Source organism: Dromiciops gliroides, chromosome 2 (assembly GCF_019393635.1).
Source record: "Dromiciops gliroides isolate mDroGli1 chromosome 2, mDroGli1.pri, whole genome shotgun sequence".
Lineage (NCBI taxonomy): Eukaryota > Metazoa > Chordata > Mammalia > Microbiotheria > Microbiotheriidae > Dromiciops > Dromiciops gliroides.
Genome location: NC_057862.1, coordinates 392,907,198 through 392,929,440, shown reverse-complemented (window position 1 = coordinate 392,929,440; position 22,243 = coordinate 392,907,198). Strand labels below are relative to the sequence as shown.

General features: G+C 41.1%; 1 protein-coding gene across 2 annotated transcripts in view; it reads left to right on the top strand.

The window, feature by feature from the left end:
• The window catches only part of STXBP1 (syntaxin binding protein 1), an 86,782-nt gene extending 72,015 nt beyond the window's left edge, over window positions 1–14,767 (top strand). Inside the window, exons 18-20 of one of the 2 annotated variants that reach the window (XM_043982692.1) lie at window positions 1,860–2,014; window positions 3,726–3,849; window positions 12,612–14,767. In XM_043982692.1, coding sequence (XP_043838627.1) covers window positions 1,860–2,014; window positions 3,726–3,835 — 265 coding nt within the window. In that variant the 3' untranslated portion in view covers window positions 3,836–3,849; window positions 12,612–14,767. The remainder of the gene's footprint in view (window positions 1–1,859; window positions 2,015–3,725; window positions 3,850–12,611) is intronic. The other variant, XM_043982693.1, reaches the window with a different exon arrangement.
• Window positions 14,768–22,243: the final 7,476 nt, after the last annotated feature.

Here is a 22,243-nt window from a genome sequence, read left to right as displayed (position 1 = left end):
GTGGCTAGGTGGCGCAGTGGATAAAGCACCGGCCCTGGATTCAGGAGTACCTGAGTTCAAATCCGGCCTCAGACACTTGACACTTACTAGCTGGGTGACCCTGGGCAAGTCCCTTAACCCCCACTGCCCTGCAAAAACAAAAAAACCAAAAACATGCCAATAAGACATTTTAAAAAATTAAATAAATTAATGTGTGTGTGTTTGGCAGGGGTGTGGGGGGTCTGTGACATAGAGGCAGCATGGTGTATAGTAGAGAGCTGGCATCAAAGTCAGACAGACCTGAGTTCAAGTCCTGCTCCTGACAACACCTAATGGCTCTGTGTTCCTTCATGAGTTAACCTCAGTGCTTAGGCTACTCTCTTAAGACTGGATATTGCAGAGAGGATAGCATACCACCCTGCCTGGGTAGAGAGGATCCTTCTCAGGGCGTTCTTTGTATGAAATCATGGGTCCATTTCCTATGCGTATTCTTCCTAGGTTTGTGTCATAGTGACCTCCATTCACTAACTGGTGTTTAATGATCAAATATCTGAGAAATGAGAGGCCCATTACTTATGTTCTTGTGACTCTTCAGAGCAGTGTATATGTTCTACTTTTCCATGACCCTTTCTGTGAATGTTTTTTTTAGTAGTTTTTCTGATGTTTCTCACTTTGTTTATCTATTCATGCAATCAGGATTCTATTTTTACTTTGCTCTAGAAGCTAGACCAATAGATTAAGTATTTAATACAACTCCATGATGTCTTGTTAGTACATACCATTTATAGACTTTCTTTCCTCTGTTGTCCTTATCTGTTTGGTCTCTTTTGCCTTTTAATTCCTGTATCCCAAAAGCATGAAAAGACAATAGACCTTGAGCAACCTTGTAGCAGCTACATTTCTTCATTTTTTTCTGTTATTATGATAGCTTCAGTTGTCTCAAGAGAAGAATCAAGATGGTCAAACAACCTGTGTCACTGATACTATAGTGTGGCTAGTTCCTGACACCTTGTTAGTGGCACCTCATTACTTCCCATCATATACACCTCCTCTTTTCTTTCTTTCTCTCCTTTTCCCTGGTCTTTGCTTCCTTCACCTCTTTCCTTTGCTCTCTACTATTTTTCCCATTCTCTGTCAGTACCTTAGGCCTTCTCATGGCACCCTAAAGCATTGTTCACCCTTTCTAGTTCTGTTTGACTTCAAAAAGGTTTCCAACTTCCATGTCAGCCAGTCCTGGATTAGACCCCAAACAGTATCACAACTACTTTAGACTGATTACAACCCAAAACCACAATCATGTGATAAGAGAGCATGCTAGCAATAGAGAAAGTGATTCTGATACCTGTAGTTGTCCAACTACTACCTTGGTAAAAGAATGATGAAAGAGACATCACTGTGACATTAGATTCAAAGTGACTGTTGATTTTACATGCCCAAAGACGTCCATTAGGGTCAGCTAGGTGGTACAGTGGATAGAGCACTGGCCCTGGATTCAGGAGGACCTGAATTCAAATTTGGCCTCAGATACTTACTAGCTGTGTGACCCTGGGCATGTCACTTAACCCTGGTTGCCTCACACCCCTCCCCCCAAAAAATGTCCAGGCCAGCAACATCTAGAGTTATAGCAATCAACTTGACATCAAAACTTTTCAGTTTTAACAAATCTGTTCCTTCTGCTGGGGTAAAGATAATATTTTGTTGAATACAATTCTATATATTTAAGGGATAATGGCAGATCATGTTAATTCTTAATGCATGCAACCATGGGATACATTTGTGACTTAATTACTTTCTCTTCTTGTTCTGTCTCTGGTCACTGTGTGTATATGTATATGAATATGTATACATATACACATATCTGTCTCTCCTTTCTCATCTAGTGCCCGTTATGGTCACTGGCACAAGAACAAGGCCCCTGGTGAGTACAGAACTGGTCCTCGCCTCATCATTTTCATCCTTGGGGGTGTGAGCTTGAATGAGATGCGATGTGCTTATGAAGTGACACAAGCCAATGGAAAGTGGGAGGTGCTCATAGGTGAGTAGTGTAGCATTTTTATCGGGAAGGGGGCATTTCCATGGCAGTCTGACACCATTCCATGCTTTTGTGTTTCACTCAGCTTCTCCTTCCCCAATCCTTCTGCAAAATCTAATTTCCAGTATATAAAAGTATATGATAGTGTATGAAAGAGTTTGGGGAAGGGTGCAAGGGTGCCTGTGCCTCCATAATCTCTATTATCTTTTCTCAGTTCCCTTCAATAAGAGGAAACAGCTTATAATATGCAAGCAATTGTTAAAGCTGGGCCATGAAACATTACTGCTTGACTGCCAAGGGTTCCCCTTTGGCTGTATCAGTATAAATTAGTATGAGGCATAGCAAGCCTCTTCCTGTCCCATCAGTTCCCAGATCTATTGCAGAGAAATGCAAGATTGGATTCTTCACTGTTGTCCCCCAGCCATGCTTACTGGCTTTGCTTCCTGCTGGTTTTTCCAAGATCAGAGGGAAAAGAAGTTATTTGCCAAGGGGAAACACTTTTTTCTTCCCTCAGCCTTTCAGGAGCTCTTGTAACCTCTCAGAACTGTTTAGCTATAGAACAGTAAATTGGGGGAACCCATTTTCTTACCAAAATGAAATGGAATTTGCTTTGGGGTACCATTCAGTAGCAGTCTGTTCCATCAACACATACTCCACTAAAACGTCTTCTTTCTTTTCCCTGAGGCCATCCAGCCTATGGCTGAACATCTGTTAGAAGCAGCATCCATTGGAGTGAAGCTGCAGGAAGCATTCTAAGGATATTATAGACAGGAATACCTATCACACTGGGAGGGGAATTGCATTCAAATCACTCCCCATTCAGAAGAGCTCCCTGGCTGTCCATTCATATATGACCTCCCAGGTTAGTTGTTGGATTAGGGTAAACCCTGACCTAAATTAGTACATAAAATTTATGTCTCCCAATATGTTTCCACTTCTCCTGAATCTAGTTCTGATAGGCACATTCATGTGAACAGTATTGAGCTAAAATATGAAAGATATATGTTGCCTTTCTACACCAGGATCATCGAGTTCAAGTATTAGCCAGACCACTAGAACAAGCAGGCCAGAAGGCAAAAGGCCAGTTCACTTCTCAGTTGTCACTTTGGGGTCTGATAAAACTGATAGTAGTTATCTCTAAGGGTGCCTTTATCTACATGACAGAAAAACTCAACTGCTTGATAGTCTTAAAAAAACTAAGCTCCTCCCTTTCCTCTCTCCTAACCCTCCTAAAGCTTCATTTGTCTGATCAGCCATTTCTCATTGAAGTTCGCTTTTAGATTGTGTAAATGTTCTCATTTATGTGAAGTATCTAGTAGTAACATGCTCTTGAATCCATTGTATGATTGTTGCATGAGTGTCCTTTAAAGATAACCCAAATAATGTTCCTTTGGACAGAAGCTGTTTACTGCTAGGCCTTTGTATTAAATCCTCCTCCCTGCATTAGAGTCTTACTTGAGGTATTCAACTGGGAGTTGGGAGCTTGGGTTGACCAAACAAATTTCTGGGGAGGCCTAGCATGGACAGCAGAAGGTCCTCTGTATGAGCTCGCCTAATAATGCATGCTATATCATTTTCTTAGGTGTCCTTACCATCTTTGTGTGTCTCTTGCTTTCTTCACATATCATCAGCTGCATAAAATATAGGCCTAAGTTGGCATGTTCCTTTAACATAGTTCTGTTCAAGCAGTCAGCTGGCCTCTGTTCTCCCACAGGTTCTACTCACATTCTTACTCCCACCAAATTTCTCATGGACCTGAGACACCCCGACTTCAGGGAGTCCACTAGGGTATCTTTTGAGGATCAGGCTCCAACAATGGAGTGAGAGCCAGAAACAAAGTAAAAGCAGCTTATTAAAGAAAAGAAACTCTTCTATTCTGAAGGGTTTTCTTTGATTATTCGTCACTTTTTCTTTTCTTTTTCCTTTTTAGTTTTTTTTTTTAATTTGGTTTTCTTTTAACTAGAAAATGCTTGCAGTTCTTAACACCGATTGAAAATGTGTCCAGTGCTGCCTTCATGAACCCCCACTATGAAATTCTCTCTGGGCCCAATCTTGCCAACATCCTCACACCTTGCTACCTGCTGCTCAGTTTAGAAAGCTGAAGTCCACTGACTGTTAATTTGAAAATTAACTGATTTGAATTCCAGCACTCTTAGAGGAAGCTGGGAGTTAAACAGCAACTGAGTCACAATGCCTTAGCCTCCAAGCCCAGGGTTGGGTTTATGGGCATTGGGCAAGCCCTTAAAGAATCCATGAACTCTTGGTTGTAACATGAATCTAAGTGTAAGACTAGATTAATTCATTCAGGAAGAAGTTGAACCTGTGGACCAATGGAAATGGATAGTTAGGTTAGTAAACATAAGACAGATTAGTACAGGGCTGGTGGGTTTGTTGGAATTAAAAAGAATAGTAGAACCTAGCTAGATGACAGAGTTTGTACATGTAAACATTATTTTCTTCTGATGGAAGCTTATTACAAAGGATCATTTCTAAGGACCTGTGGCCTGGGGTTACAGGCACTATGTACTTTGGTGATACTGAGTAGTGAATGGAGTAGTTTCTCATTTTATAATGTTCTTCTGGAAAAGGAGTACTTTTCTAATCATTTGATTTCTCAATATTGACTCCATTTTCTTTTTCTACCTGTAAAAAGTTTTTCAGTAGCCTTTGGAGATTTAAAGATCTCATGATCATTTTTTCTCTTGGCTATATATTGTTTTGAAAAGTATCTCCCCCATAATCCTAGATGAATAATCACATTTCAGTTATTTAGAAGCATATTACTGATTTGGTAGATAATCCAGATTTCTTGCTTTTTTTCCTTTTCCTTGAGTTATTTCACTGTTCACTCTGGAATATGGAGGGGGACATATTTGAAACTCAAATATCTATATCTATATGTTATTGCTTAGTAGTTGTTGTAATAAAATATTCGGATTGGTGGGGCAGCTAGGTGGCGCAGTGGATAGAGCACCGGCCCTGGAGCCAGGAGTACCTGAGTTCAAATCTGGCCTCAGACACTTAACACTTACTAGCTGTGTGACCTTAGGCAAGTCACTTGACCCCAATTGCCTCACTAAAAAAAAATATATATATATATATATATATATATTTGGATTGGGAGGAAACTTGTTATTTTCTCTGTGTTTCAATTGTCTCTACCTTCCCCACTTTCATATTAATAGGAATAATTGAATGTTGCATAGATTTGTTTCCTAAGTCCTAAAGGATGAAAGAATTGTGCAACAGCCACGGTTAGGGGTAAAGTCAGTGTGGAAAGATTTAGATTGCTTTTCTGACAGTTGGATCTGGGCTATTTCATTCAATACCTTTAAGCCTCTCTTCCACCTCCAGCTCCCCAGATTGAAGTTGCCCCCAGCACTAATCATGCAGAACGCTAAGTGAAGAATTTTATTCTTAAACCTGCCTGATACCACTCAAGCACAGGTTTTAAGGGGGATAGGGAAAGGCTTCCTGTAGAAGGTAGGATTTTACCTAGAACCTGAAGGAAATCAGGGAATCTAGGAGGCAGAGATGAGGGGGAAAACATTCTAGGCATGGAGGACAGCCAGAGAAAATGCTCAGAGTGGGATGATGGAGTTTCTTATTCAAGGAACCACAGGATTGCAGATTATGGAGGGGGATGTAAGGTATAAGGAGACTTGGAAAGGTTGTGGGGGAGGTCAGGTTATTAAGAGCTTTGATTGCAAAATAAAGGATTTTACATTTGATCCTCGAGGTTATAAGAAACCAGTAGAGTTTATTGATGAGGGAGGGGAAAGTGACATGGTCAGACCTGAGCTTTAGGAAGATCAGTTTACCAGCTGAATGGAGGATGGATTGGAGTCGGGGGAGACTTGAGGCAGACAGACCCCCACCCCCCCTGCAGGTTTTTGCAATAATCTAGACAAGGTATTGAAGGCTGCGCTAGAGTAGTGGCAGTGTCACTGGAGAGAAGGGTGCTTATTCAGAAGATGTTGCAAAGGTGAAATCGATAGGCCTTAGCAACAGCTTGGAGATGGGGGGAGGGAATGTGTGAGAGAATATGTTTAAAGAGTAGGTTTAAACTGAAGAATGCTAAAACAGTGATTCTATGTTGTTCTTGTTCAGTCATTTCAGTCATGTTCTCATTGGGGGTTTTCTTGGCCAAGATATTGGTATAGTTTACTATTTCTTTCTTCATCTCATTTTACAGATGAAGAAACTGAGGCAAACAGGGTTAAGTGACTTGCCCAGGATCACACAGTTAGTAAGTGTCTGAGGCTGGATTTGAATTCACAGAGAAGAGTCTTTCTGACTCTAGACCTGGCACTCTCTCTACTGTACCACTTAGGTCCACCCCGTAGTATTTCTTAAAGATTAAAAAAACTTCCTTTGTTTTCTAGCCACATGAAAAATGCAGTTACATGAAATTGCTCTCTTCTCACACTTCCTTCCTTCCAGTAGAGGCCAAGGCTCTAGCTCTAACACTTGTGACCGTGGACAAGTTATTTCGCTACTCTGAAGCTTCATCTCTTCACCGTGAGATGAGGTGGCTAAATTCAGTGATCTGTAAGGCCCATCCCAACTCTAAATCTGCAGTCCTGTGACTGTGGAGATTAGTCTGTTATGGCTGCAGTGCAGTGTACAGGAGGCTGAGTAGCCTTAGTAAACCATGACCCCCCCCATCCCTGGGGGAGTGAGTGCTGGGAGTGGCAGTCTGAGAGTCAGGAAACTTGGAGGCTATGCTTGTTTCTGCTGCTGACTGACTCCCAGTGCCTACTTAGGCAAGGCAATTTCCTTCTGAGCCTTAAAGGCCTAGTCTGCAAAATGAAGGGGTTAGGCCAAATGACCTCTAAGGTGTTTCCCAGCTCTAATCCCTTTAAGTCCTAACATGCTGTAATTCAGTAGTGTCAAACGAAAATAGAAAATGGGGCCACTACTATGCATAGGAATTGTGGGATGCATATTGACTTAGAAAATCACATATTTGGAAATAGGTTTAACATGATTGGACATATATACCCCAAATCCGATTGCTTGCTGTCTTGGATGGAAGGAAGGGAAGGGAGAGAGAGGGGAAAATTTAGAACTCAAAATCTTACAAAAATGAATGTTGGGGACAGCTAGGTGGTGCAGTAGATAAAGCACTGGCTTTGGATTCAGGAAGACCTGAGTTCAAATCCAGCCTCAGACACTTGACACTTAACTAGCTGTGTGATCTTGGCCAAGTCACTTAACCCTCATTGCCTTGCAAAAAACCAAAAACAAACAAAAAATGAATGTTGAAAACTATCTTTACATGTAATTGGGGAAAAAACAAAATACTATTAAGGAAAAAAAAGAAAGCCACATATTAGCATTATCTCTGTTCTATTGTATTTTTATTTATTGTCTCACATATATCCCAGTTATATTGTAATCTAATTCAGATGGCACTCAGGAGTGTTGTGGTCCAAGGACTCTATGTGTTTGACTTCTCTGCCGGAATTCATTCTTCTTTCATGTATTTCACTCTTCATTCACGTATTACATAGGACCTGGCACTTTAGCATAAAATTCCACTTACCATTTCTCATTCTTCAGTGAACTTCGGAGAATGGTTGCACCCCAGTTAGATCCCATTAGAAGAGTTGTTTATCTCGATTGTACCTCAGTGCTGTTCAGAAGTGGGGTGGCTCTTGAAATAAAGAGGTTCACCTTCTAGTTCTTACCATTCTGTTACTCAGTTGTCCTGGCAAAATTTTGTAGTACCCTGAGACCACAGACAGTGTGGAAACAGGCTATAATGATCTTGAAAAACAGGAATGGTTATGTTATTATTGGTTGATTGGTCACCAAGTGTCTTAAATTGTCTTTCCTCCAGTAGGCTTGAAAATGGGAGCAATTATTTTAAGTCTAGATTATAGAAGTACATTGATGGGTTCTTAATCAGGGATATATAGTATGCAGATGGCAAGTAGGTGGATAGCATTTGCTGCAAGTTGTATTTTAAGATTTTGGGGGTGGTGAGTGTTGGAAAAAAGCTGCTCTTTATAGCTGTGGTGAATAATTTGTAGGATTAAAGAAATCCTTATTATCAGAGTTTCCAAATTTTTGAGAATTGAATTTTGGAAGATGGGTGCAAGAAGTGAAAATTCAGTGACTCTTATAGTGATTTATTATGAATTCTCTTGGGATGGAATTTTCTGTCTTAGAAGGAGCCTTTCATTTGCAAAGTAGATCTTTTTTGCTAAACAGTCTGTAGAGATCTATAGCAGCCACCAGACCACATGAGAAAATTCTGTATTCTTTGCTTCTGAAATGATTTTGGGGATTGTGTGTATTTTTTTTTAATTTTATTTTTTTAAGTGAGGCAGTTGGGGTTAAGTGACTTGCCCAGGGTCACATAGCTAGTAAGTGTCAAGTGTCTGAGGCCGGATTTGAACTCAGGTACTCCTGACTCCAGGGCCGGTGCTCTATCCACTGCGCCACCTAGCTGCCCCGATTGTGTGTATTTTTAGGGATGCTGATAGAAAAAATATATTAGTAAGAACTTTTTTTTGGAAGGCAGTTGGGGTTAAGTGGGCAACAGGGTCACAAAACTAGTAAGTGTCTGAGTCTGGATTTGAACTCAGGTCCTCCTTACTTCAGGGCTGGTACTTATCTACTGAACCACCTAGCTGTGCCATTGCCATGAACTTCTAGCACTAATTGGGTCAGGGAAATTGGTTTTAATTTGGTACGCCCTTTTCTTCTTGTTTTGGTTACAAAAAATTAGACTAGAGCTTAATTTGCCTGTTTTTTTCTCCTCCTGAATTTTAGTTATTAAAATTACTTAAGAGGTAGAAAGGATAAAATTTATAATGAATGACCATGAAGCATTGTTTATAGGTTTGAGGAAGAGTGTCAAGGATCCTTTGTTTCTTTTCCTTGTTTTTCTGTAGTCAGAGATGGCTTAGCCTTTATCTGTATTAATTGTAGAGTCAACTTAGATGTTTGAACCCATAAGTAGTGGCTCAACCTCATTTCATTTCCACTAAACATCTTACCAGATAGCCTGACAAGTCAAAACAAGATGTGATTTGATCCTGTGTCCTATGGAACTCCATCATGAAGAGTTTAATGCCTGACAAAAAGACTAAGAGATGATTGGGGCAAAATTAGGAGAATTAAGGGGTCTGGATAATATCAAAATAATTCTTATTGACCTATCAATTTGGGAAATATAGTATTTTGGGTTGGGTTGTATGTATGTTTGTTTTTGTTTTTGTTTTTTGCGGGGCATTTGGGGTTAAGTGACTTGCCCAGGGTCACACAGCTAGTAAGTGTTAAGTGTCTGAGGCCAGATTTGAACTCAGGTCCTCCTGAATCCAGGGCCAGTGCTCTATCCACTGCACCACCTAGCTGCCCTTGTATGTATGTTTTAAAAAGCGTTTTGTTATATTTCTATCCTTGAGATAAGTTGTTAAATTTTTTTCAATGAAAGTCAAGTGGGAGCCTGAAATCTGAATTCAGGAGTTGCCATTTAAAAATACTTTCCCGAGGTCTGGAGTGAATATAAGCATACTGCCTGGAGAGGAACAGTTGAAAAGTAGAGTTTTGTGGGTGTTGCACTTATGTCTCAAGCCCAGTATTTTTAGAATGTTTAAAGACAATCAGATTTGTTTTAGGATATAAATAGAATGAAGTTGATGAGTGTAGACCTTGTCTTTGCTTATCTCTGTCCTCATTCCACAGTCTTCAAATAATTTGAGACAAAAGTTAACCTCAGATCAGAAGAGTGACTTCAGTGTTTGAGCTGTGGTGTCAGGAATCCTAAAATCTGAGTCAAAATCTCAACTCTGCTACTTATGTAGCATCTGCTTGGGCTTCAGTTCCTCAGTCTGGAAAAAGGAGATAATATTCGTACTGCTTACCTCACTGGAATGTTGTGAGGATCAAATAGGATGGTGTGTGCAAAGTGTTTTGTAAGCCATAAGTCAGTGTGTAAATAAGAGTTATTACTGAAATTTAGAGGAGCATTAGCAAGGTCACCCCTGAATTAGAACTAGTATGGCATAGGAGAATTAGGAGATGAGAGCACATAGATCTCACATAAATAGAAAAGACCATGTAGCTTGATTGTATCCTTAAATACCTAAGTTTTTCGACAAATCAGATACTTGTATAGGTGTATTTAATAACTTATTTTACTAGAGGTTGATGCTGCTACTCCAGTAGGCTACCCTGTAACCTATTAGCAGTCTGAGTTATAACTTGGACTAGAAAAAAAAGTGGAATAGTTTATAATGTTATCGAATAATGAGTACCTAAGTATCACCAACAAAAAGTGTTCATCCAAACTTGAGAGTTTTAAAACTAACTACTAGGTGACAGATTAATATGAATGCAAAGGAATTGATAAAGAGGAGATCCAGGTGTATTAAAAGCACTTACCTGTTGTATTCCTATACTTGGGACAGGTTCCTCCTGGTTTTAGCAATCTTACTTTTGTTCAGGAATAGGTAAGACTAGGAATTCTGGCTAAGGCAAAGGGCTTTCTTTACTGCACATCACTTTCAGTCAATAACCTGCACTAGAAGAATCTTAACTTAGGAGCCCCTAGCTTCTGTGTTCATGAGCAAAGCAGCTATGGAGAAAACCAAGCGGAAAGATTTTCTGCTCCCTACAAATGCTGCCTTTCAGTGAGAAATTCCTTATAGATGGTTTTCTTCTCTGTTGTTCTCCAGCTATAAAGTGCTTCCTTGATAAAATGATTGTAGAATTATATACAGGGGGCAGCTAGGTGGCGCAGTGGATAAAGCACCGGCCCTGGATTCAGGAGTTCCTGAGTTCAAATCCAGCCTCAGACACTTGACACTAGCTGTGTGACCCTGGGCAAGTCACTTAACCCCCATTGCCCCGCAAAAAAACAAAACAAACAAAAAAGAATTATATGAATATTTAACTTTTTAAAAACTGTACATTAACTGCATTCGGCTGAGAATTGAAAGGCCCTTGTTTGAGTAAAATAAGGTCATGGCTGTTAAGCACTTTATAAACTCTAAGTGTCATAAACATCAGTTGTTATTTTTAGACCTAGATCTGCTACTAGTTCATGGTGTAACCTTGAACAAGTCCCTTAAACTGTTCCTCATTTTCCCTCTATATAAACTAAGTATCATAATAGCTGTCCCTCCATACCTCTCAAATATTAAAAGGGTCATAGGGTCATATAAAAGAAAGCCCTTTGGAAGAAAGAGCCCTCTCAAAATGTCTGGTGGCACTTCTGAAGTTGCTATGTTCAGTTCAGGTTATCTCAGATTTGTAGAGCAGTGAGTCAGTGGAGCATTTTTTTTTCAGTTAGTCTTTCTTGGAAGTAGCAAGGATTGATACAGGAGAACAATGCCCGGGTGCCTAGAATGGTGTTCCTCCAGCTGGCGGAGGTTTCTCTTAAGAATGGGTTGTGCAGTTTTTCTCCTTCTCTGCCTCTTCCCATTTCCAATATGCCCTTTTTCTACCCCCCCCCTTCCAGCACCAGTCCTTAGATTAGCCAGGGAGATGGAAGCTTTCTAGTTGGAGGTACTTCTGCTCTGTCACTGGTGCAGGACAACTCTGTGAGTGGCAGACAAAGGCATAAGGACCCATGATCCTGCTAAATAACTCCTTTGCTGACTCCTGGGGGGTAAATCTGGCTTCCAGTAGCTTTCTCTCCCCCCTTACACCTGTGGTTGCCCTCTTTCCTTTCCCCACGTCTCTTGGGAGGCACATTTTCAAGTACGGACAGCTTTTCTTTCCTTCTCTCCCACCCGGGATATCTTTCTTTGAAGCCCACTGCTGCATGCATGCCGTCCTCATGCTCCACACACCACTCTGCTGCTCGCAGTCACTCTTCTTCTGTTTGGTCCATGTCCAAACCACACGATCCATGCATCTTTTTTTAACCTCACTTAGATCTCTCTCTCCTTATTAAAAAAAGGCCTTCATTTTTTAATTTATTTTTTTTTGCAGTAGAAGTATATATAATTCCATTAGGCTTAAATTTTTGCAAGCATTTCCAATCTCTAACAATGCGCGGTATCTTCAAGGTAAGACCTCAGGTACTCAAGTTCCCCTCCCCTGCACACCTGAGGTCCCACCAACATTTCCATGGAGGCACCTGTTATTTGGATCCCAGAGGGCGCCCCTCCCCACCCCAGACTTCACACTTATCAGCCTCTTCCCCCAACTCCACTACTAGTACTCTTCCCCTCTAGTAGCAGATATTTCTTCAAAAAAAACAAATTGTAAAGCCCTCCATTCTGGCTTCACTGTGGTATTCAAAAGAGGAATTGCCAGAATCACTGTTTCACAGAGACAAGGATAGCCTATGTGGAGCAACTTAATGGGAAAAAGTTTGACTCCTGGGTGTGGTCCCAATTTCTGCCTGAACTAAGGAGTTCATTCTTTCTCCCACAAATATTTTGACACTGTCCCTAACCCAAACCCTCCCTTCAAGCTTTACTTCATCAAGACCAGGGTGGGGGTGGGGGTGGAAAAGCTGCTTGTGCCCCTTATTTAGGTGGTCCAGGTATCTAGAACTGAAGAGCAGAAAAATGTCTGAAGACCAGTGCCTTCCTTAGAAGACTCACTTTGTTTTTCTTTAATCTGCCTTCCCCAGGAGCCACGCACATCCTCACCCCACAGAAACTGTTGGACACGCTGAAGAAACTGAATAAAACAGATGAAGAAATCACCAGTTAAACTAACCAAACCACCCCTCCAAAAAGTGAATAATCTCTCTGGCTCTCGGCAGCTTTCTATGGCTGGTCTTAGATGTTACTTTGCAGTACCCGTTCTCATCTTCCATCAATCCCCCACTGCACGCCCTGGCTTTCCCTCTTTGGTCTTGTGTTTGATGAAGCCTTCTTCTTGTTTAAAACAAAGGGAAATAATGCATTGTGTTTATATAAAAGAGAGCAGAGTGTGTATGCATCTAAAAAAGAGAAATTCATTTTCAAGTGATGCACTGCTAATGAGATTTTCAGACTGTGATGACTGGACTCCTCTCTCTCCCTCCATTATGTATGGCATTGTGACCTTATCCTACCCCAGTGCAACATGAATGCTCTATGTGGAAACTGCTTGAAAACAGATAGGTAGAAATTTGGTTTTTAAAAATTCTTTCCTTTTTTTTTCCTGGGGGTGGGGGTGGATACAGGTATAATTGTTTCCATTCTTGTTGGGCATTTTTTTTCTTACTGTAGAGTTTTCCATGTTCTTGGAATATGTTAAAATGCAGATTGGTACTTTGTCTTCCCCCCACTCTCCGTTCCTTATTGTCTCTTTTGATCTAGATGTACTTGGAAGTAGAGATCAGGTGATGCCTGATTGATCTTGTGGAGAATATGACCCTCCACTTTACCCAGCACCTGATGTCTCCCAGGGGTACAGCTGCAGTTCCAGGGTAGAGCTGTCCAAGGCTATAGCACCAGATAGTGTCTCTTCCTGCCTAGATGACCTTGGTGCTGCCACATCTGTCCTCTTATGCTCTGCACCACTTAAACAATCCTGTGTAAATTGAAGGAAGGGATGTGGCTCTCATTAACATTTCATATTTACTCAAAAAGGAAAACTATTTTCTTGGAATTTTAAATTTGCAAGTCAGAGATCCTCAGGCTAGTCAGCTGAACCAAAACCAGGAGTTCAAAGTGACCTGGACCCAAATCTCCCTTATCCAGTCATACCTACAAAAGTTAAATACCTAATTCTCATTGGGGTCAAATTTGATGGAGAAAATGATAGAAAAGACTCTGGTCCCTATTCCACAAAAAAGGGTACTTGAGTCCCAAGAATTAAATATATTCACTTACCTGCAGAACAGATGCAGCAGATAAATTATTGAAGTAGGTTCTGTCTGTAGCCCATATGCCCAGTGAATAAAACCCCTTACCAGAAATCTTCAGTTTCATATTCAGTAATTGATTTTCCATAGTGTGAGTTCAGACAACATCATGCTTATGAGAATTTGCAAAATGCAAATAAGACCATTTTCACCTTGTATTGAACTTAACTCTAAAACAAAACAAGGCAGTCTTATCATGAGTCTGGAGGCTCTGTGCCGCTTTGCATTTAGCCCTGCTGCGTGCACATTATCTGTTTCTGCCATCATTGTCCAGTAGTGAAATGTTCTGGCAGTGGGAGTCCCCATGTTCCCCAGGCCCAGCAGCCCCTGACCCCTTCATCCCAGCCGATTGTGTGTATATTACTTAATGTGTCTTGTGATGTTGTTGCAAGCTTGATGTATGGTAGCTTAACTGCAAGCCTTCTTCCTTTCCTTTCCGATGACTTTCTTCTCTCCCTCTTAGATGCATTATGGTGTTTTCTTCTTAAGGCATTGAAACCTTCCCTTTGCACTGAGTGAATCAACTCTTTGTCCCTTCTTCGTTTTGAGACCTGTCTCTTCCATCCCTCCTTCCCCCTTTTGAAGCTGTTTTTTCCCTTTAGGGCAAAAGCTATAAACATTTGCACTGATTTTTTTTTTTTTTACCTTTGCCCTTGGTTTTGTTTCTCTTCCTTTGAAATAGCAGTGTACATGCTTTGGGATCTTGTTTAGACATTGTTTTCCCTTTCTCTGTTGGTTATTTATATGAAAATAATTTATCAAAAGGAAAACTTAAAAAAAAAAGCTAGTCTGTCTTGAAACTTGTTTACCTTGAATTTACTGGAATCTCAATGTTTGAAAGTGTTGAAGCACAAACATGTATCATCTCTATATCTGTTCTTCTGTACTAAAGCACTCAAGTCTATGAAATAAATAAGCTCCTATTCATGGCGCACGGAAGTGACTCCTGGTTTTGTTTGGCTTTTAGAATGGAGATGGGCAAGTTTCTTTTCTATTGCTGCCTCATGTGGAGGAAGCTGATACACCAGGGCATGCCCTGGTGTTCTCTTCTTCCTCTTTCAAGGTCAGAGTTGTTTGCAGTACTTTCCCTTTAGAAACGGCATCATCTCTGGGATCACTCCCACAGAGTTGGTCATAAGGCCTGCCGCAGCAGCTGGATACTTTGTGTACTTTGCACAGGATACATTTTCATTTTCTCAGTTGCCTCATCTAAACTATTATGTCCATTGCATAGAATGCTTCAGTCTTTGGAGACCATGTGTTGTGAAGCCAGAAACCTTGATGAATATTTTCGAGTTAAGATTCCTGCCATAATGGTGTCTTCATAAGCTCAGACTGTTCTACATGTTAATTTGGCCTACCTCATTGTCCTCTACTCTCACACCTGTGTTACCTCAAAAGTCATTCAATCTGTGCAAACTTTTTTTTTTTTTAGTGAGGCAATTAGGGTTAAGTGACTTGCCCAAGGTCACACAGCTAGTAAGTGTCAAGTGTCTGAGGCTGGATTTGAACTCAGGAACTCCTGAATCCAGGGCCGGTGCTTTATCCACTGTGCCACCTAGCCTCCCCAAAAGTCATTCAATCTGCATCATGATTTGTGGGTTTTTTTAATGTATAAGGTATTTTATTTTTTCCATTACATGTAAAGATAGTTCTCAACTTTTGTTTATACAAGCTTTACAATTTCAGATTTTTCTCCCTCCCTCCCCCCTCCCCTAGACAGCAGGTAATCTGATATAGGTTATATCTATATATCTCTATACATATACATATACATATATACACACACATATATATACACATAATAACATTAATCCTATTTCTGCATTAATCCTGTTACAAGAGAAAGAATCAGAGCAGTGATGCAAAACCTCAAAATAGAAAAAAAAAAAACAACAGCACCCAAAACAAAAGAAATAATATGGTTCAATCAGCATCTATACTCCACAGTTCTCTTTCTTTTTTTTTCTTGGATTTGGAGATCCTCTTCTATCATGAGTTCCCTGGAACTCTTCTGTACTATTGCATTGGTGAGAAGAATATAGTCCATCACAGTAGGTCAACACTCAATGTTGATGATACTGTGTACAATGTTCTTCTGGTTCTGCTCATCTCACTCATCATCAGCTCACGTAAGACCCTCCAGGTTTCTCTGAACTCTTCCTGCTCATCATTTCTTACAGCACAATAGTATTCCATTGTATTCATATACCACAACTTGTCCAGCCATTCCCCAATTGATGGGCACCCCCTCAACTTCCAATTCCTTGCTACCACGTAGAGAGCAGCTATAAATATTTTTGTACATGTGGGTCCCTTTCCCCCTTCCTTGATTTCTTTGCATCATGATTTGTGACAAACCCTTTTCAAAGCTGGAACTTGTTTGATTTATATCTATTTTTCCAGGCAGTTTATTCTCTTGCTTCTCAAGAGTTTAGAATGGGGTTCAGAGTGGTAGACCTAAGGAGCCTGGTTTGCACCAGTGTTTTTTGTAAAGTAGACTTCTGTATAAGGGTTGGAGGAGCCCTTTATTTATTCCCAGTTATTTTTGATGGGACTTAATTTTTCCCATTTATTTTCCCTTGGATCCCAGAGTGGCATTTCCCTGATTTCTTCTGGTCTCTCTTCTTTCATCTTTTGCCTAAAGCTCAGTCTCCCAGAATCCAAATTGATGCATTTTAAAGAACAAAAACAAAACTTTAAACTTCTTATAAAAATTTCCATTCTCTATTTAAGCCCAAGACTTGTTTGAGCTGCCTTTCTTTTGACTTTCCTTGGTAATAGAAAATATTAATCCCTTTTGTTTTTTACAAATAGCTAGTAGTCATTCAGAGTTAAGTCTGGTGAAAGTGGGAGCCATTGAAAAAACTGTTCATAATGTTTGGAGTCAAAAACGAGGTGTAATTCAAAAACAAGAAAATGGGCATTTTATAAAAGCAATTGTAAACTGGGTCTGAAGGCAGTTCCCAAAAAGGACCCCTGAAATGTTTTGAGCCGAACAGCATTAGTGGAATAAGTTTATGGGCTCCTGGAGAAAAAGACTTTGAACAAGACTCTTTGGGCTATATACATTCTTATTTTTTGTTAATTAGTCTCATTAACTTTATAGTCATGCCTTGTATACTGTCCCCTTTATCTTTTCTATCATTTAATGTATGTTCGTCTTTTTTCCAGCTAAATCATGAGCTTGAAGGCAAAGACCATGTCCAATTTATCTTTTTCTTCTCCACAGCGCTTATCACAAAGCTTTCCATAGAGCAAATTATCAATGAATGGCTTTTAAAAAATTAAATGAATGTTTAAATAACACAGAGGGATCTGTTAGATATTATACAACTTTATCAGGTTGAAGAAACATCTGACTGTTACCAAAAGTTGAGATTTACAGATCACAGTGATGGCTTTGAGTTGTTAACATGAATAGATGTGTATCAGAATCTCTACCCCAGTCCTGATCTCATCCATGAAAGGAAAAGAAGAATCAGGGCAAAAATATTTCTGGACCTAAGGCTAGGGATTTTATTCTAGACCATATTATTTCTCCCTTGCTTACTTGGCTCTCCCTACTATACTGTCATTCCTTGCAATTAGATCCTGGATTGCACCTCCCACTTCCTGCTTCTCCACCAATGTACAGTACTGGACATGAGATGGATGTCCTAGAAGTGCTTGTAGAAAGAATACTGATCATTCAGTTAGCAAAACGAGTTGTCGGGTGTTAGGATCAAGCTCACAGTGGCTTGTGCTATTTCAGGAACTGTGTACCCCAAAGTTCATAAAGAGCATGGGTTATTGTGACATCACAGTGCATTCTGATTGTTTTCTGGTGCAATCCCTTTTCTGTTGTGTCTTTTTGCCTTCTGTGACCATAGAAAGGGTGTGGGCATAGGAAGGCTGCCTTGTTGGTGCAATTCAGGTGACTATGTTATTGCTTCTTCCAGAAGCAAACTGTTCCTGTCAGAAACTTTGCTCCTTTCCTTCTGGAGAGGAATCTCTTCTCCCATCCCCCTACCTCCCTACCTTTAGGCTCCAAAAATATGAGTGTGCACTGCTCCAAGCCTTCTCTTCTGACTTACCTTGACTTTAATTACTCTTCCTATGAGGAGAAGGGCCTGCAGTCTACCAGAAGGCAGATACATCGGGGGAGCCTTCTTTCAGTACACAAAACTTTCAGCCTCCTACAAACTGTGCCTTTTTTTTTGCAGGGCAATGAGGGTTAAGTGACTTCCCAGGGTCACACAGCTAGTAAGTGTCAAGTGTCTGAGGCCAGATTTGAACTCAGGTACTCCTGAACCCAGGGCCGGTACTTTACCACTGTGCCATCTAGCTGCCCCCTGTGCCAGTTTTAAGAAAGTTAATAATTACATTCGTTCACACTGTGTTCTCGGTGACTACAAAGTGCCTTCTATATAGTAAATGCCCAATAAATGTTTGTTGAATTACAACAGATACTTATTTAATACCTCCTAAGAGCAAAAACACCATGCTACAGAAGATACAAAGTATAAACAAAACATGGTTTTGTCCCAGCTCTCAGGGCGCTTACAATTGAGTAGAGAGATTAATTGAACCAAATTACAAAGCTCTTGGGAAATGATGCCAGAAAACACCATGATGAATGCTCCCATGTCTAGGATTCAATAGATGAAATAGAATCAGTGATTGTTGTCTTTAAAAAATGCCCAGACATTAATGCAGGTGAGCTTTTGTGTTTAAGATGGCGTTTTTCATTTTCCCTGTGAATGTGAATCTTAAATCTGATGGAGACTGTTGCTAAGGAAGTTGCATCTTTCCACCCTTTGGGGATTCTATGGGGCACAGCATTTGGCTCTACCTAGTAGAAAGGGAGAACCAAGTGGTTTATCTTCGGGTGGACCTTTTCTAACTTTAATAATTTTCAAGCATATAGGATGTTATACTCACTACTCCAAATGCCAAACCTATTGAGTATTTGATTATTTCGTTAAATAATTTTTTTTAGGATTTTAGCATTGAAAGGAACCCCCAGAAATCACCTAGTCCCACCTTTGGCCCAGTGCAAGATTATTTTTTACATCCTCCCTGATGAGATGGTTATCTATTTAAGCTGATCTCTACTCTATTGCTGGACAGTCCTAATTGTTAGAAAGTTCTGTCTTGTTTTAAAACCGTATCTTTTCCTCATTATTGCTTGTACCTCCTGATTTGGTTCTGCACTCTGAAACAATATAATATGTGTCTAGTTTGGGAAACAAAACCTTTGCATCTAAAATCAAGACTCTAGTCCCAGCTCTTTTGTGTGACCGTGAACAAGTTCCTTCTGTTCTGGGCCTCAACTTCATCTGTAAAATGAGGGAGTTGGCCTACATCAGGGGTTCTTAACTCTTTGTGCCATGGACCCCTTTGGCAGCATGCTGAAACCTATGGACCCTTTCTCAGAATAATGGTTTTGAACAGATGAAATAAAAGGATTACAAAGGAAATCAATTATATTGAAATAAATATACAGTATTTCTCATGTAAATTCACAGACTCCCTGAAATCTCTCCATAGGGGTTTGAGATTCCCAAATTAAGAATCCCTGTACTTAATGATCTCACAAAGTTCCTTCCAGCATAAGCTCCTTTGTCCTTTGTCTATGTCCCACTATCTGCTATATCTCAAATTAGTGATATTGACAATAAGATAGGAAACTCAGAGGAAGAAGAAATCACTTATGGACTGGGATGGTCAGGGATGCATTTATGAAGGAGATGGTCTTGGCTCTACAGTGTAATTAGACTAAATAGCATATTTAGCAGTTGTCCTTTTAAAATTTTCTTTGTTTAAATCTGGCCTCAGACCCTTGACACTTACTAGCTGTGTGACCCTGGGCAAGTCACTTAACCCCAATTGCCTCACACACAAAAAAACAACCCCCAAAACAAACAAATAAAATTTTCTTTGTGAGAAAAATATTTGTTGGTCAAACCCATATAACCCATATTATTCACAGCCATTTGCAGTGATATAGTGCTGGAAAACTAGTAGGACAAAGTCAAGCACAAACTTCCATAAACTGCTATTTTTGCCTTCCTCTTGAAGGTGGCCTTATTTTACAACCTTAGCACTCAAGGCTAATTGGTGTTATTTTATATTCCATGCTGGCTGCATTGTTGTTTCTGCTATTTTAGGAGTTACTACAAAAAATGGGAGAAGCAAATCCTTGGCTTAGCCATAGGGGAGCAAAAGCAGCCAATTGATCACCAGCAATGAATGACAAAAAATTGTAGGCCTCTGCTGGTACGTGGGTGCTCACTCAGCGAGGCAGCAGGTCACCAAGAAGGAAGTAGCTCTACCTGCGGATGCTATAAAGATCTGAGACTTAATATAGACAACAACCCACATATTCACCTCCCTAAAATTGTCAAGGCAAAAGGGTCATCTGACTTCTTTTTACCTGGATAAATAAGCATATTTAGTCGGGAGTGGGGAGAAAATTGTGATCTACTTGGTCCTAACTTAGGGGTGTATTTGGACAATGAAATGAGAGATGTCCTATATCCCAGGGAGCTGGAGTAGCCACCATACCTGTATTTTATAAGCCTGTCTAAAAACAAGAGCAGTTGGGGGACCACAGGATCTTCTAATCGTCACGACAGGAGAATGCAGAATCAAAAGTGGATGATGGAGGCAGCTAGGTGGCGCAGTGGATAAAGCACCGGCCCTGGATTCAGGAGGACCTGAGTTCAAATCCAGCCTCAGATGCTTGACACTTACTAGCTGTGTGACCCTGGGCAAGTCACTTAACCCTCATTGCCCCACCAAAACCAAAAAAAAACACCATACATACATAAATAGAAAAAAGTGGATGATGGCCAGTGGATAGGACTGACAGGTATAGAATGTAACTGTGAGCCAGAGAAAACAGCCGGATATATCTAGTCTCTGCTTGAATAATTCCAATGACAGGGAACCCACCTGACATGAAGAGGAAAGGAGGAGGGGGTCAACTCCATTGGGGATTAACCACTCATAGCAAGGAGGTAACCACCAGGCAACATCACCCTAGCCTAAGAGAGGTTTTATCTGTTTTGCTCTTGATAACCAGTTTTGGTTTCAAGTAGTTTGCTTCCCTGCTGTTTCATCGATCTACTGTACTGAAAAACGATGACGAGGAGTCCTGGGCTGGGAGTCAAAAATCTTAGGCTCTAGTAATCCCCGATAGAGCTATAGCTAGGGCAAGATGACTGCGTCTGTCCCGAGGTAAGAATTTACCCAAGGATGGGGAAAATAAAAGGTCCATTAACATGGGTTAATGCTCCTCTAAGAATGTGGGCTAAGGGGAGGTGGTGGGCAACCCCGGTGACAGGATGGTTCAGAAACATGCTCCAGCTGGAGAAGCCACTCACCCTAGTTCAGCCGTCTCAGGGTTCCTTCAGCAAAAGAAAAGAGATGGCAAAAGCCATGGTGTGATCTGAAGTCGGGCCGTGTCTAAAGGTAGGGAAAGAGACCCAGCCTTGGCTCAGACCTTGGTCAGACTCACTGTGAGATGAGGTAGCCTGGCCTTCCCTTATGCTACTTCCTTATTTATGACCAGTCCACAGAGAGGAAAGCCCTACAGTGGGGACAAGAGGGAGAGCTTTGCCCCCTGGAGGATGCCTCTTCTCTCCTCTTTTCTCTCCCCCTCCTTTCCCCAGCTCCAAGCTCTGTGTCTTTTTCTTTCAAAATTTTGCCTTTCCTGGCTTCTCAAAATTTCCTGAAGCTAAGATGGGAGGCAAGTAGACTGAACGGTAAGTGTGACAAGACCCCTTTCCAGGTGAGAGGATCGCTTCGGGGCCTCTTGGTCCTGTGGGAGACATGGGACGGGCTGCCCTGGGAAGAGGGAAATGCTTCTCCAGAGGTTGGAGTTCTTTCTGTCTGCGGCTAATTGCTGACCCTGGGAGAGGGGTGGGCTCACAGGGCAAAGCACAGGGCAGAGCCAGACCCTCAGCCCCTGCTAAAGGCACAGACATCCTTGGGGATTCCTCTGCTTCCACCAAAGGGAACTTTCTTTTCCTTCAGAGCTTTTTCCTTCCAAGCTGCCACAACTTTCCTGAAAGCGGGTATCTGGGGACAGGGTTCATGTGGAAGAACCAAGGGGGAGCCTCTGCCCGCTTAGCTGTTTGTTCTGCATCGTGAGACCAGGGGCTACTGCTCTGGAGAAGTGTCTCCTATACTTGTGAGGGAAGCCCAGTTTCACCTGACTGGAAGAGTGGTGGTCTGGGAGTCAGAAGCAATCAGCGCTGTTCCTGCTCTGACGCGAGCTCTGTCCTCTCTTTCCTCAGTAAAAGGAAGAGTTGGACAAGGTGGCCTCTAGGACTCTTCCAGCTGTAAGTCAGTAATATTTGGGCTTCATTGGACCCTGCCACAGTTTTGTTGAATTGAAGGAGCTTTCCTCTGTGACTAAG